The 15628-nt window shown below is 42.0% G+C and overlaps 1 protein-coding gene across 1 annotated transcript in view; it reads left to right on the top strand.

Moving 5' to 3' along the window:
* Positions 1–15628, top strand: part of Fermt1 (FERM domain containing kindlin 1) — a 41908-nt gene that overhangs the window by 6340 nt on the left and 19940 nt on the right. The window contains 3 exon segments of the mRNA NM_001106515.1: positions 3028–3174; positions 4346–4559; positions 6025–6127. Coding sequence (NP_001099985.1) covers positions 3028–3174; positions 4346–4559; positions 6025–6127 — 464 coding nt within the window.

Genomic DNA, 15628 nt, shown 5'->3' with positions numbered 1-15628 from the left:
CCCTTTAGACTCTTGGCAAAGGAAGACAGGAAAATTACTTGTGCTTTTCTACCTGCCTCAAGCCTTTGCTGGAGAACACTCCTTGACAAGGAAGTAAACTCCCATGCCCAGGGCAGAGCACTGCAGTCCTTCAAGTGGAATGAAAGGAAAGGAACGCCATTTGCATAAATCAGAGTCATTTCCACAAGCTTCCAATTAGTTGTTCAGATACATTTGTAAGTAGAAGTGGGCACGTTAAGTGGGTCACTCCAAACTCGTTTCTCCAAACTCCACTCAGATTTTTAAGACAAACGAAAGAGTTTTGTTAAATCTTTTATCGTGACAGACTGTGTGGTCTCTATCCTTGGCATTGCACACTTTAATGCCTTCCTTAGTACTGGGCTCCTGTAAATAATGACAAAGGTCATTTTAAGAAGCTTAAACAGAAAAGCACTCTTTGGGAAGAGAGCTTTGTAAGCACAGTGCTTTATCAATCCCCAGAAACTGTGTTTAAAAAAGATGAACATGGTGGTATACTCTTGTTAGCAGTGAGGAGGCAGAGACAGAGGGACCCCTGGGATTCACTGGACAACTAGGCTGCCCTACTCGGCAAGGTCCAGGCCAGTGAAAGAACCCATCTCAATAAAACAAGGCAGATGGTTCCTGAGGAACGACACCCCAGGATGTCTTCTGGCCTCACACAGATGTGCACACAAGTGCACGTGTGCCTGAAAACATACAAACGTCCACATACATAATACACACACATACTTATGAATAGAAGAATTCATATTCATATGAATATATTATGAATAGAAACCTAATCTTTTTCTGTTTGGATTTTATGTAGCCAAGGCTTTCAGAGCCTCCTGCCTCAGCCTAAAATACACTAAGATTACCAGCCTGTGCCACCAGGCTTACCTGACGAACTGGTGTCTCATGGTATAATATCACAGAGACAATACTACTCCAACTATTTTTTTTCTTTATGATACACTACTTTTTTAAATGTGTGGGTGTCTTCTTTGGCACCAAGAATATTAAATATCACCCAGCATGCGAACACAAAATATTATGTCTCACTGAGTATTCCCTCTCCCCCCATTAAACTATAAGCTGCTTCATTCATTCATTCATTCATTCACCCACCCATTCATTCAACAAATGCTCCTTGAGCCCTACTGTGCATGGGTGGGTGCATGGGCCGGTACTGTGTTGAAGGTCACTGACATCTTGCCCTTTGAAACAGGCAGAGACGGATAGCTACAAATAGGCAAGGAAGAGTAGAGAGCACTAAAATGGGACAGGACGTAGAGCAAACGAAGGAAGAAGTTCACAGGTTGAGGAATATCCATGTTAGACATAAAGGGCTCTGATGGCCTGAAACAGGATGAGGACAGAAACACTAACTCTGCATATCCATGTCCGGCACGCACTGCCTGCCCCGTGGCTGTTTAGTGGACCATTCGATGCACGGAATATTCCACTGGGGAGTACAAGTTGCTAGAGTGTCCCTGGCATGTAGCAGGCAACTGTGAAGCCAGAGGACACGTTGTTGTTTTTGCGATTGGTAGTATTCTAGTGAGGGTGCCAACATCAAGTCAGAGACCAAGTGAAAAGGTCTTTTCCACACCCCCCAAAGGGACCAGGTGACACATCACAGTTGAGGGCAAGCAGTTAGCTGCTCTCCTCTCTAACTGTGGCTTTGAAGACACATTGAGAGAGAGCTTTGCTTAGCATCTCTAATCACAGCTCTTACATCGATCACTGCTAGCTCAGATCAATCTAGGAGTATGGCGGTTTCCCCTAAAGAAGAGAAGAGGCACGAATCTGATCTTCAGCGGAGTTTTGCTTTGCTATTTTATGATTAATGCTAACACTACAATATTTAAGTTGTCAGGTGTGTATAAAATAGACATTTGGGATGGTCCAAGGTGTGTTTGTCACCTGATGGTCAGAGACATCCTGACTGCTGGGGAGAGTCAGCTGCATTGCTCAGACCTCTGAGTACCAAGCAGTTTGTGAACTGACTGGATGAGAGGATCTAGGACAGCAGGTACGAGAACCCTTAAAGTAGCCACTTCCTTGGATTATAGCTGAAATGAAGGCTGCTCGGAGGATTATCATCAGCTCTGACTACAACTGCACGGTTGGATGAGTCAAGGAAGGGCTATCACAGCTTGGTTTCTTCAAAAGTCAACTCTGAGATAAGGTCCTGATGCTAGGATATACTGTGTGGAAATAGGCCAGAGAGATTGTAGACATTCAGCTCCCAATAAGAGTGTCGCAGTGTGGGCAGCCAGGACCTCTGGGAGGTAGTATAGATAGATAGACTCTGGGCTGTTCCAGGACGGTGAAGATACCAATGAAGGAGCTACCACTGAAGACTCTGTGGGGAGCATGAATCTTTTCACATGGACTGTTGGAGGTGCGCAGTGCAGAACATGGCTAGCAGGCAGCACAGCCCTTGACAGACACCCAGATGCTCTCAAACTATTGGGAGTCAGGTTGGCACACATTGAATGATGGAGACTCAGAAGGCAAAAAGGAACAGGACACCTCTAAGGGATGGCAGGAAATGATGACCGTTGTATAGGGAATAAAAGGCTGCAAAGTCCACAAATCAAAAAGGATGTTGGGCGCTTTGTGGTTATTTACAAACCAGAGTGGGGGGAGGAAGGGAAAGAGGGAAAAATCAGTAGCCCGTGGATAACACTGAGTCACACAACACTGGATGGCAAGCCTGTGGTGAAGGCTTGATACCGTCCCCTGTGCTCTGCATGCATTTGAAATACTTTCATCATGAGTTGCACTAGTCTGAACCTCCTACCACTATTTGCTACCCTTATCCAACTTAGGGGGTGGGTCTTCCCTCCTTTCTGCTATTTCAAACCGGATGCAGTGGGTTCCATTTGCTGTCGAAATCTCCCCAGCCTGAAAGAGACCTGTCAAATTACACAGAACAGCCTTGAGTCTCAGAAGGAATTCTTTTTCTTTTTAGTTTTCTTGCGTTTTGTTTTTGTCAGGTGTTACTTTGTTTCATTTTAGATATCAGAAGACCAGAAGAACTCTCATTGTTAAAGCCTTCTGGTGACTATTGTAAAAAGAAAAAGAAGAAAGAAAAAAATAGTAAAGAGCCAGTGATTGAAGACATCCTGAACCTGGAAAGTTCTTCAACAAGCTCGGGTTCCCCAGGTAAGGGGCTGCTGTTTAACCTTCTGATGTATGACGGTAGATCCCAAAGGGAAACCAGTCTCTCTCTCTCTCTCTCTCTCTCTCTCTCTCTCTCTCTCTCTCTCTCTCTCTCTCTCTCTCTAGGACTCTTGAAGCAACAAAGGGAATCTATGTCTCCCCTTCTTCCTTTCTCTTGCCCCTCCCTCCCTCCACTTTTCTCTCCAAGCAAAGAAGGATCAACTTAATATCCCATTAAGTTTAATATCTCATTAAGTTAAAGAAGCTTTAAACTGGCCTGGAGAGGTGGCTCCGTGGTTAAGAGCACTGACTGCTCTTCCAGAGGTCCTGAGTTCAATTCCCAGCAACCACATGATGGCTCACAACCATCTGAAATGGAATCTGATGCCTCTTCTGGTGTGTCTGAAGACAGCTGCAGTGTATTCACAATAAATAAATAAATCTTTTTTTAAAAAAGAAGTTTTAAACTTAGACTCTTACAAAGGTATGCTTAGTAACTCATGGTTTTAATTGTGTATCATATGTTGTAACATGCTGGTATATACAGCCATGAATTGTGGATGAAAAAGTAAATTTTAGAAAGAAAGTAATTTGGATCATTTAAGTATATTTCTCTTTTTCTGGTTTGTCTTTGTGTGACTCTTTCTTAAGCAGTTTTCATTGGCTTGTACGGGGAAGGCAGGTAAGGATTCTGAGAATATATACCCTTTCATCCCATATCAAAACAACCTCACTAGCTTTCTTGTAATATGGAGGGCTGTCTTGTATAGTGTATTCCAATGCAAAGAATAAAAGGGGAATTTGAGCAGTGTTCAGAGTGAGAGTCAGGTTAGCATTTACTATGTTCTTAAAAGTAGCAAACACAGCCCTTTGCTGTCTGAGACATTTTGTATCGATGTTCTCAGTTCCCTAATGGCACCAGAAGACAAGAGAACTTTGAATGGTTAGAAAAGGCTTACTTGCCAACATTTATATGTGTTGATTTTGGGAAACTTTTTTACATGTCTGAGATCCCAGGACTGGAAGATCCAGGTAAGATCTTTACCTGTGTGTTCCTGGCATCCCTACCATCCTGACTCCTGGCACATTTAAATCAAAATTGTTTCAGTATAACTTTTTCTAAAGATTCCTAAGATAAATCACCTATCACCGTGTCTCTTTCCTTGCCTCATAGTAAGCCCTGGCTTGTACAGTAAGACCATGACACCCACATATGACCCCATCAACGGGACACCAGCCTTATCCACTATGACTTGGTTTGGTGACAGCCCTTTGACAGAGCAAAACTGCAGTGTTCTGGCCTTCAGCCAACCTCCTCCATCACCAGAGGTGCTCGCCGAAATGTTCCAGCCTCGATCTTTGGTTGACAAAGCCAAGATGAATGCAGGGTAAGGATAGGGCTCCATCTTCCTCCTGGTGTTCATGCATTAAGAAATGTCAAAGAGCTGGGGACTGTCTAATGTGGGGGTTTATTGGCATGAACGTTGTGCTTCTTAGCAAAAATCAAAAGGCTAACTTTAACAGGAAAAAAAAAGATCAACTGAGATTGAAATGGTCTCAATAACTTTAAAAGGTGACAAAACTACTGTATTCAAATAACTTGATGTCTTCCTATCCATAACTATGCCTCTTGCTGTTGCCACTATGAAAAGAGTTTTGGGGGAATAGAAGGTAACTTATAAAAATGGTGCCCCCTATGAACCTCTTAGAGACATTAAAGGTGGTCAACCTGGCTTGTGCTGTATTTTAGAGAACACTGCTTCTCTCTATTTAAAAGTAAGCTACATGACTAGAAAGATGGCTCAGATGTTAAGAGCACTGACTGCTCCTCCAGAGGTCCTGAGTTCAGTTCCCAGCACCCACATGATGGCTCACAACCATCTGTAATGAGATCTGATGCCCTCTTTTGGCACACAGCTATACATGCAGATAGAGCACTCATACATAGAATAAATAAACTAAAATAGAATTAAGATGCAACATTATTCACATTTAAATGTTCAGTAGCCACGTCTGGCTGAAGGTTAATGCATTGCACAGCTCGTGTGATTTTTCCCATCTCTGCAAAAGGATCTATGAGGCATGTCCAACCCATGGCCCGTGGAATACACATGCACAAGATAGCCACAAATACAGCACAACACAAAATTACAAAGGTCCTTAAATTATGAGTTTTACATTTTATTTCGTTATGCTGTTGTGTAGTTCTCGATCATGAACTCTGTAGATGACAACGCTGTGCTGCTTGTCAAAAGACTGGACACTGGTTAAGCTAGACCTAGCGTTGGGTTGACCACAGTGGACCACAGGGCAGCAGTTAGAGACAGAGACTTACATGCTGGCTCCACCATGGAGCTCTACCCTTGCCTAGATCATAAAATTCACAGAGACTTGGTCACCTCATCTGCTACACCAAGGTAGTAACAGACGCGATGAGATGTGTCTATAATTCCAGCAGTCAGGAAGCAAGAGGATCACATGTTCAAAGCCAGCTTGGAGTACACATGAGATTCTGTCTCAAAAAAAAAAAAAGGAAGGAAAAAGGAGGGAAAGGGAGAGAGAGAAAAGAAAGAAAGAAAGAAAGAGAGAGAGAGAGAGAGAGAGAGAGGGAAAGGAAAAGAAGAGAAAAACACTAGATATCAACTCCCATAGCTCATTCACTTTCATGTGTCATTAAGAATATTTTTTAACTTAAGAACAGTAAGGTGAGGTGCAAATTATAAGCCCTTATGTGCTCATTGGTTTTGTTGACATTGTTTCCCATGCCCATGGATGTACGCAATATGTAACTCAGTGTGGTGGGTATGCATAGAAAGTGAGCTGGCTTTTAAACCCTAACCCCATGTTTCCTAGCTGGCTGGACTCCTCGAGGTCCCTTATGGAGCAAAGCATTCAAGAGGATGAGCAGCTGCTGTTGAGATTTAAATACTACACCTTCTTTGACTTGAATCCTAAAGTAAGAAATCGTCCTTTTGTTTCATTTGTTTTCCTTTTGTGATGTGCTGGAGGACACTTTTCCTAAGAGCAAGCCAGGACCACATGGTGGCCTACACAAGACACCCCACCACAGTGTAAAATGCCTTTAGTAGAAAGGGATCATCTAAGAAAAGAGCACCAGCAAATCTCTACCTGATGCTTATTTGGAAAGTTAATGAGAGTTGAGATGAGTCCTTCAGACTTCTGTCTCTTTACTGCTTACAAGAAAGCTGTTTGTAGAGCGAAGTGTCAGCTGCTACCTGGCCCATTACAGAAAATGTGAATGAAACAGTGTGGTCTCTGTGTGGCCAGGCAACCTCCCTGCATCAGCCCTGTGCAAGCTTGTGCCTCCTGCTCTTCCTCCTCCTCTTCTTCATTTCTCTCTGAGCATTTATGTGAGGAGCTTGTCCCTGCCTTTCTCTACACTTTTCACCCCTGCAGCAACACCTCTGCCCTCTTGGTTGATTTATAACTATCTTTCAACCACCGCCAGTCTCAGTTCCCTGCCTTCCCTACTGAATTTCTTCCAAAAATAAACGAACAACAACAAAAATGAACAAAACAAAATAAAACAGCTTACTGTGTGGTGAGGTGGAAGGGGGTGCTTCTGAGGGCCCATACTGAGGCATCCCTTCCCCCTGAGGTACCAGCCATATGACAGACATAGTATGGAATAGAGTTTATTTAGGTCATGGGGAGGAGAGTTGAGGAGTTAGTAGAGTCAGAGAAAAGGAGAGAGAGAGACAGAGACAGAGACAGAGACAGACAGAGACAGAGGGAGAGAGAAGAGGAGAAGCCTTCTAGGAACACGTTGAGAAAGGGGAGAACGGAATAGGGAGAAAGAAGGGTCAGAGAGGGTAAGAGAGTAAGAGGGAGTGAGGGGGCAAACAGCCCCTTTTATGGTGAGTCAGGCATACCTGGCTGTTGCCAGGTAACTGTAGGGCGGATCCTAGAAGGAATGCTAACAATGTGTTCTTAATTGAATAAATAATAAAACCCCAGTAGTCATTGTAAGTCAAAAAGCAAAACAGTGTAGCTTCTGTGGAAAGCAATGCTGCAATATCTGTCAGAATTACAATGCTACTTTGACCTGCAAATCTATTCATAGTGTAGTGGTACTTATGTAACTTTATACATTACTACCATAGGTTATTACTGTGTAATTGGTTTTCAAAAACGATTGGAAACCACCTAAATGTCCATCAGTAGAGAATTGCTTTAGTATGTTATGACACACTTATACCTTACTGTTGTTAAAAAGAATGGGACAGCTCGTTTGGGTTTTATTTTGTTTTGTTTTTGTGAACACTTTTATTTTTTTTTTAAAGATTTATTTATTTATTATATATATAAGTACACTGTAGCTGTCTTCAGATACACCAGAAGAGGGCATCGGATCTCTTTACAGATGGTTGTGAGCCACCATGTGGTTGCTGGGAATTGAACTCATGACCTCTGAAAGAGCAGTCGGGTGCTCTTAACCGCTGAGCCATCTCTCCAGCCCTGTGAACACTTTTAAATATGTTTATAACATGTGAATTAGGGAAAGAAATTTTCTCTTCTAGCTCTGACAGTCCACACTGTCACGTTTTGTAAGCAATGAGAACATTGGAGGACCCCAGGATACTGACCTCCATCCCCAGCAGTCAGAAAACCTTGTGGTTAAACAGTAAACTTTCTTGAGAACATGGAAATGATGATACAGGTTTATTGCGCTGTGTGTTGTGGTTGGCCTGGGGGGAAAGCTGAGCTATGAGACAAACAGAAATAGGAATGGGTGTAACAGAGATGGCAGAATCCATCCATGCCCTCCAAGGTGTGAGGTCCTAGCTTTAGTCAATCGGGAGACAGAAAACTAAAGGCTAAGCATTGACCGGGTAGCCTGTACACAGTGTCCTGGTTGTTACTATTGCTGGGATGAAGCACCATGTCCAAAGCAACTTGGGGGAGAAAGGGTCTATTTGGCTTATTCTTCCGTATCACTGTTCATCCAAGGAAGTCGGTGCAGGAACTCACATAGAGGGACATAGAGGCAAGAGGTGACACTGAAGCCATGGGGGGGGTGTTACTTGCTGGCTTGCTCCTCATGGCATGCTTGTACTTTCCTAGAGAACCCAGGACCACCAGTTCAGGTATGGAATCACCCATAACTGCCTGGGCCCTCTCCCATTAATCACTGGTTAAGAAAATGACCTCCAGACTTGCCTCCAGTCCAATAGAGACGTTCCTTCAGTGAGGCTCCCTCCTCTCTGGTGACTTTAGCTGGTGTCAAGTTGACATAAAACTATCCAACATATTCACTAAAGAAAGAGTTGTTCCTAATTAGTAGAGAAGAGATCAAAGTATTCTCAGAGATCGAAACCTACAGGATGCCTCAGACTGACCTACAGATTGGTGCCTCAACGCCTGCATGGGAAAACCAGCCTCTGGGAGGGAAACCTCAAAGCCAGGCAGGAGCAATAGAGAGGCTCTGAACAGCTCTAGGGACAGGGCTTGGCCAGCACTGAGCCCTTATTCTGGATCCTGTTGATTTCCTACTGTTAACTTGTAACTGGATAATTGTAGTTTAATATGTTTTACATGCCATTATTTTAATTTGGCTTGTGCAGCATGTCAAGATGTTCAGGTATGGGAACTTTTATTACACTTTTAAAATCTTTATTAACTACTCTGAAGAAAGCCTTGCTGAGCGGCCTGTCCCACCGAGTCTCTGAAGTATTAGTACCTAGATATACTAGGACTGAGGGGCTGACCAACATCGAGGTTGACAGCTTTTTGGTCAAATGTAAGTTTTGGCTGTTTTGACATCACTATTTAGATTTTGTCTATAATCTATTAAATGAAACAGGATTCGTGTGTGTGTGTGTGTGTGTGTGTGTGTGTGTGTGTGTGTGTGTGTGTGTGTGTGTTAATGGCTGCATGACTTTTAGCTTTGTTTGTTTTTTGAGAGGAGACTGGCTATGGTGCGCAGGCTGGTCTCTTAACTCCCATGCTCCTGCTTCGGGCTCCCTTATATCTGAGATGATAAGCATATGCCACAACACCTGGATGCATGTTTACTATACATGTGAATTTCTTTTAGTTGTAAAGTCTTGATTGAACAAAAATGCATGTACTCGTTCTCTGGAAGTCAGGGGTCATGGCACATGTCTGTAATTCCAGCATGTCGGCTTTCCTACTTACCATTATCAGGGCTATCCACTGGTCTGGGCTTGCTTCACAGTTACACATCCCCTATTGCCTCTATTCTTAACAGGTGTAAGATTAGTACAAAAGGGGGGGGGGGGGTCAGTGCTAACCAGCTCATGAAGAATCTATGAGGTCCTCTTGAGTATTTTCCATTACTCCTTCATGTTTTCTTTATGAATTTCTTCTAAGTATATAGTATAATGTATAGCTATTGTACAAAAACAAATCCAAGTGGGCCTGGAGAATTGGCTCAGTGATTAAAACTGCTTGCTGCACAACCCTGAGGACCTGAGTTTAGATCCTAGCACCCAAATAGCTAACTAGGTATGGTCTCACATGGGTCTGTAACTCCAGAACTGAGGTGGGCAGACACAGGGGTAACACTGAGGCTTTCTGGATGACAGTAAAGCTGAAAAACCATGAACTCTGTGTTCAGGGAGAAGCCATGCATCAAAGGGATAGACAGAGGGTGATGGAAGAGGATACTAACACAATTCTCTGGCCTACTTTCACATGCCTACATGAATACCTGCCCATACTGCACACAAACGCGCACACACACACACACACACACACACACACACTCTCTCTCTCTCTCTCTCTCTCTCTCTCTCTCTCACACACACACACACACACACAAAGGAGAGAGAGGGGGAGGGAGGGAGGGAGAGAGAGGGAGAGGGAGGGAGGGAGGGAGAGAGGGAGGGAAACGGAGAGACAGGGAGAGAGAGAGACTAGAAAATGATTTCCCAAAAACAGAACAAAACCTAACTAGAAACTATGATTTAATGAGAACAGAATCTTGGTCTTAAAAGCTGAAGAGATTGTAGTGGTGATGGTTGTACCTACTGTGACTGTACCTATGCCACTAAACTGTACATCTTATATGGTCAAGACAGGTTTTGTTAGACATATTCTACCACAATTGAGATTGTTTTCAATTCAAATGCAAAGAGAGGTTATTTAGAATAAAAAGTAGTGTTCAGCCTGAATGAATAAACTGTGAAGTCTCATATATGATGACATTAAAAAAGATCCTGCCATTTGCCACAACACAGATGGGTCTGGAGGACAAATGTGTGCCAGGGTCCAGCCCCAGTGGTTGTTCTTTCTTGTTTGGTTCTTCTTGAAGCAGCCAAGGGGGAAGAGCATCGATGTGGGTAAGATTTGGTCTTGCTAGATATTTATGGTTGCTATATAATAATAAAATACTTACCTGCCTTAAATCTAAGTCACTTTGCTGAGGTAGCTGACCTGCCTGTCTGAGTTCCTCTGAAGCCAGAAACTGTTCAGCACCTCCTCATAAAACAGCAGAGGATAGGTGAAAAGATTTATTGCTGGTGCTCCTTTTCTGGTGAATCTGCCAGAAGCCTCTCTGGATAAGCTGATTAACTCTTTGTGAACCAGAGAGAAAGGAGAGGAAAAGAATCAAGATGGTGTATACAGGCAAATATTTACAGACACGTATACATTTGAACATTCATACACCCACACTCTGACAGGCCCAACTGTCACAATCAACTCCACAAGTATTCATGCATGCTTACACATACACGTTTGGATGGATGGATGGATGGATGGATGGATGGATGGATGGATGGATGGATGGATGAGACAAAGATCCCCAAGTCAAACCATTCGACCAACAACTTTATTTCTTTTCTTTATTTCTTTATTTCTTTCATACCTACTTAGACAAAAAGTTCTTTAGAAAATTATCTCAGAGATAAAATGTTACATAGAATGGGAGTTACAGAAGGATGTTGATATTAAGTTCAAAGTAGAGTTTCATTATAATATACTCTTTAAAAGTTCAAAGCAACGGTTTTTTGCATGGTCTTGCCTTATCATAGTGCACACCTGTGACTTTATCCTTGAACCTAAATGTTTTCCCTTGAACACAAAATTATCCCACATCAATTTCTCTTTTTAGTGGGCTTATGAAAGCTTATTGTATTTCTTATTATGCAGCCTTTGCTTACTATTCTGAGGAGTGGGCAAATTCTATTCTTGACTCTAACTTTATTACATCTTTCTAGCAACTAAGACAATCTCTAAAAGCTTTCCTCCTAAAATTACTTTAATCAAATTAGGAATTCTACAGAATTATTCTCTATTTGTCTATACAGCATCACTATGAGAGAGTACATCTTCGTTGTTCTGCAGAGATCTCAAAAGGGTGGGCTAATACCTAGTAATGGTTATATATTTAATAATAACAGGAAAGTCATATTAATAGTAGGAATCTTTACTAAAATGAATTTCTTCTGGGCCTTGCCTATCGAAGCAAATTTCGCCTATCTGTTGTGAATTTTAATCCAAGGCAGACTCCTCTCAGGAAGATCATTTGCTGGCTGTCAGCCTCTCCTATGAGAGGCAGTACTGGTTGGGAAGACAGACAATAGGGAGATAAAGGTCAAAGAATAGAAAGTGGCAGGAAACAGATGAATAATTCTGGAGTGTTTATGTAGGACATGAGGACCATGGGCAGTAAACATGTATATATTGCAAATTTTTGTTAAATTATGTTTGATAAGTTAGCTTCTCTTTTCACACACAAATCCAAATTATAATCTATAGTATAGTATAGTCTATGGTATAGTTTCTTGTTGCAAACCCTAATATACACAAAAATATACACAGTAAACTCATTTCAAAAGAACAGAGAAAAAAGTCATCCTTTGCTAGGAACTTTTTTCCTAAAGGCAGCCACAATTTCACGGCTAACCATCCTTGCAAATTCTTCACATGAGTTTATTAGCCTATAGTTTACCAAATTTCCAAGGCCTTTTATTCCCAGTACAGATTGGAGTTTTTACATGCTTTGAGTTTGCGCTTTTTAATTATTGGAGCTTTCTTTCAAGTCATTATGTGGTTTAATTTGCTCTTTTATCAACGGAAACATAATCAAAGGAAAGCTGACCCATACACTGACAGATTGTAGGGGCCCAAATGTGGCAAACATTCTTACCAGAGTGTCTGGCGGGTGCCTGCATTTCTGTCTAGATACTCGTCAAAGTGCAAGAGGACATTGAGAGTTGTGTCTAGATAGCCTTCCTAATGACCGTGCCTGCAGAAAGTACCAGCTGCTCCTTGTCCAACAACATCAGATACCATCAATACCTAACAGGCCAGTCTGAAAGAGCAGGCACTCTGTCATCTTGTTTTAGTTAGAATTCTCTAAGTTGTGATAAGACTGGGCATCTTTTCCAGTGTTTAAATGGCCATCTTGTCTTCTCTGTGAGACACCTGATTATGTTTGTTCTGTATCCTTATGGATTGTCTGATTTTTACATTCATTCATTCATTCATGGGAATGGTTTGTATTCATGGATATTATCTTTTCTATTTATCGAAATACATTCTTTCAGTCTTTATCTTATAACCTTGAAAATGTATGTCTCATTGTAAATGCCTAATTTTATGTGTCAGGTCTACTTTATACATTATAACTTTTTAGGCATCTTGTCTTATGTAAAACCTCCTCCCCAGGTAGTGTGGTTCAATAGTAGAGCATGCAACTAGCATGTGCCAGGTTCTAGGTTCAATCCCAAAACCAAAAAGAGAGAGTAAAACAGGAAGAAGAGGGGAAGGAGGAAAGGTGAGAAAGGAAGAGAAACAGAACCAATGCAATAGCCACAGAGCAATGATTTTTATGTAACCACAAAATTATTCAACCATAACCATGCTGCTGTGGTTACTGTGTTTCATATCTGCTCTCTCTCTCTCTCTCTCTCTCTCTCTCTCTCTCTCTCTCTCTCTCTCTCCCCTCTCTCTCTTATAATTTTATTTTTCTTGGATATTTTATGTATTTACATTTCAAATGTTATCCCTTTCCACCCCTCTCCCATATTCCTTCTCCCCTCCCCCTGCTTCTATGGAGATGCTCCCACTCCCACCTCAACACCCTGGCATTCCCCTACATTGGGAAAACGAACCTTCACAGGACCAAAGGCTTTTCCTCCCACTGATACCTGACATGGCCATCGTCTGCTACATTTGCAGCTGGAGTCATGGTCTTCTTGGATGGGTAGAATTTGAAGATCAGCTTCATCTTTACCTGCCTATTTTCTAGTGCCTATTTTTACTCTCAATAGAAACGTCATAGAGGAAAAACTGAGCTGGATTGACTTGGCTGTTTGAGGAAACTCTGCAAATATTTAGGGAAAGTTCCTTCTGACCTCAGAAGTCACAAGAGGTAGTGGGCAGGGGGAAGATAGCAGACTCCTTGCAGTTGTCTGAGCTAGACTTTAGAGTATGTGATTTCACAGAGATTGGCCTCAGTTATTCAAGAACTTCAGTAGAACTTCAGTGCTGTGGAATATAAATAGATACACAACACACACACACACACACACACACACACACACCTTTTTCTTTCTTTTTTCTTTTTTATTGGATTTTTTTAAATTTACATTTCAAATGTTATTCCCTTTCCCAGCAGACATAAGCCCCCTATCCCCTACCCCTCCCCTTCTCCTATAAGGGTGTTTCCCTCCCATTTATCCCCCCTTCCCTCTTCCTCCCCCCAACATTCCCCAACACTGGCAGTCCAACCTTGGCAGGACCAAGGGCTTCCCCTTCCACTGGTGCCCAACAAGGCCATCCTCTGCTACATATGCAGCTGGAGCCCTGGGTCAGTCCATGTATAGTCTTTGAATAGTGGTTTAGTCCCTGGAAGCTCTCTAATTGGTTGGTATTGTTGTTCTTATGGGGTTGCAAACCTCTTCAGTTCTTTCAATCCTTTCTCTAATTCCTCCAGCGGGGTCCCATTCTCAGTTCAGTGGTTTGCTGCCAGCATTTGCCTTTGTATTTGACATGGTCAGGCTGTGTCTCTCAGGAAAGAGACATCTATATCCTGTTCCTGTCAGCATGCACTTCTTAGCTTCATCAATCTTATCTGGTTCTGGTGTATATATATGGGCCACATGTGGGGCAGGCTCCTTCAGTCTCTGCTCCAAATTTTACCTCCCTCTCCCCTCCTATGAATATTTTTGTTCCCCCTTTTAAGAAGGAGTGAAGGATCCACATTTTGGTCATCCATCTTCTTGAGCTTCATGTGGTCTGTGGTTTGCATCTTGGGTAATTTGAGTTTTTGGGCTAATTTCCACTTATCAGTGAGTGCATACGATGTGTGTTTTTCTGTGATTGAGTTACCTCACTCAGGATATTTTCTAGTTCATTGCATTTGCCTATGAATTTCATGAAGTCATTCTTTTCGATAGCTAAGTAGTACTCCATTGTGTAGATGTACCACATTTTCTATACCCATTCCTCTGTTGAAGGGCATCTGGGTTCTTTTCATCTTCTGGCTATTATTAATAAGGCTGCTATGAACATAGTGGAGCATGTGTCTTTGTTGTATGTTGAAGCGTCTTTTGGGTATATGCCAAGGAGAGGAATAGCTGGTTCCTCAGGTAGTGGAATGTCCAATTTTCAGAATGATTTCCAGAGTGGTTGTACCAGTCTGCAATCCCACCAACAATGGAGGAGTTTTCCTCTTTCTCCACATCCTCGCCAGCATCTGTTGTCACCTGAGTTTTTGATCATAGCCATTCTGACTGGTGTGAGGTGGAATCTCAGGGTTGTTTTAATTTGCATTTCCCTGATGACTAAGGATGTTGAGCATTTCTTTAGGTACTTCTCAGCTATTCAATAATCCTCTGCTGAGAATTCTTTGTTTAGCTCTGTACCCCATTTTTAATAAGGTTATTTGGCTCTCTGGAGTCTAACTTCTTGAGTTCTTTGTATATTTTGGATACGACAGTGTCATTTTTGCAGTTTTATAGGTCCCATTTGTTGATTCTTGATCTTAAAGCATAAATCATTGATGTTTTGTTCAGGAAATTTTCCCTAGTGCCCATGTGATCAAGACTCTTCCTCACTTTTTCTTCTATTAGTTTGATGTGGAGGTCCTTGATCCACTTTGACTTAAGTTTTGTGCAGGGTGATGAAAATGGATCGATCTGCATTCTTCTACATGGTGACATCCAGTTGAACCAGCACCATTTGTTGAAAATGCTATCTTTTTTCCATTGGATGGTTTTAGCTTCTTTGTCAAAGATCAAGTGACCATAGGTGTGTAGGTTCATTTCTGGGTCTTCAATTCTATTATATTGATCTACCTGCCTGTCTCTGTACCAATACCATACAGTTTTTATGACTATTGCTCTGTAATACTGCTTGAAGTCAGGGATGGTGATTCCCCCAGAAGTTCTTTTATTATTGAGTTAGTTTTCGATATTCTGGGTTTTTTGTTATTCCATATGAATTTGCAAATTGCTCTTTCTAA

This window comes from Rattus norvegicus, chromosome 3 (assembly GCF_021556685.1).
Source record: "Rattus norvegicus strain SHRSP/BbbUtx chromosome 3, alternate assembly SHRSP_T2T, whole genome shotgun sequence".
Classification (NCBI taxonomy): Eukaryota; Metazoa; Chordata; class Mammalia; order Rodentia; family Muridae; genus Rattus; species Rattus norvegicus.
This window is presented reverse-complemented; position numbering and strand designations above follow the sequence as displayed.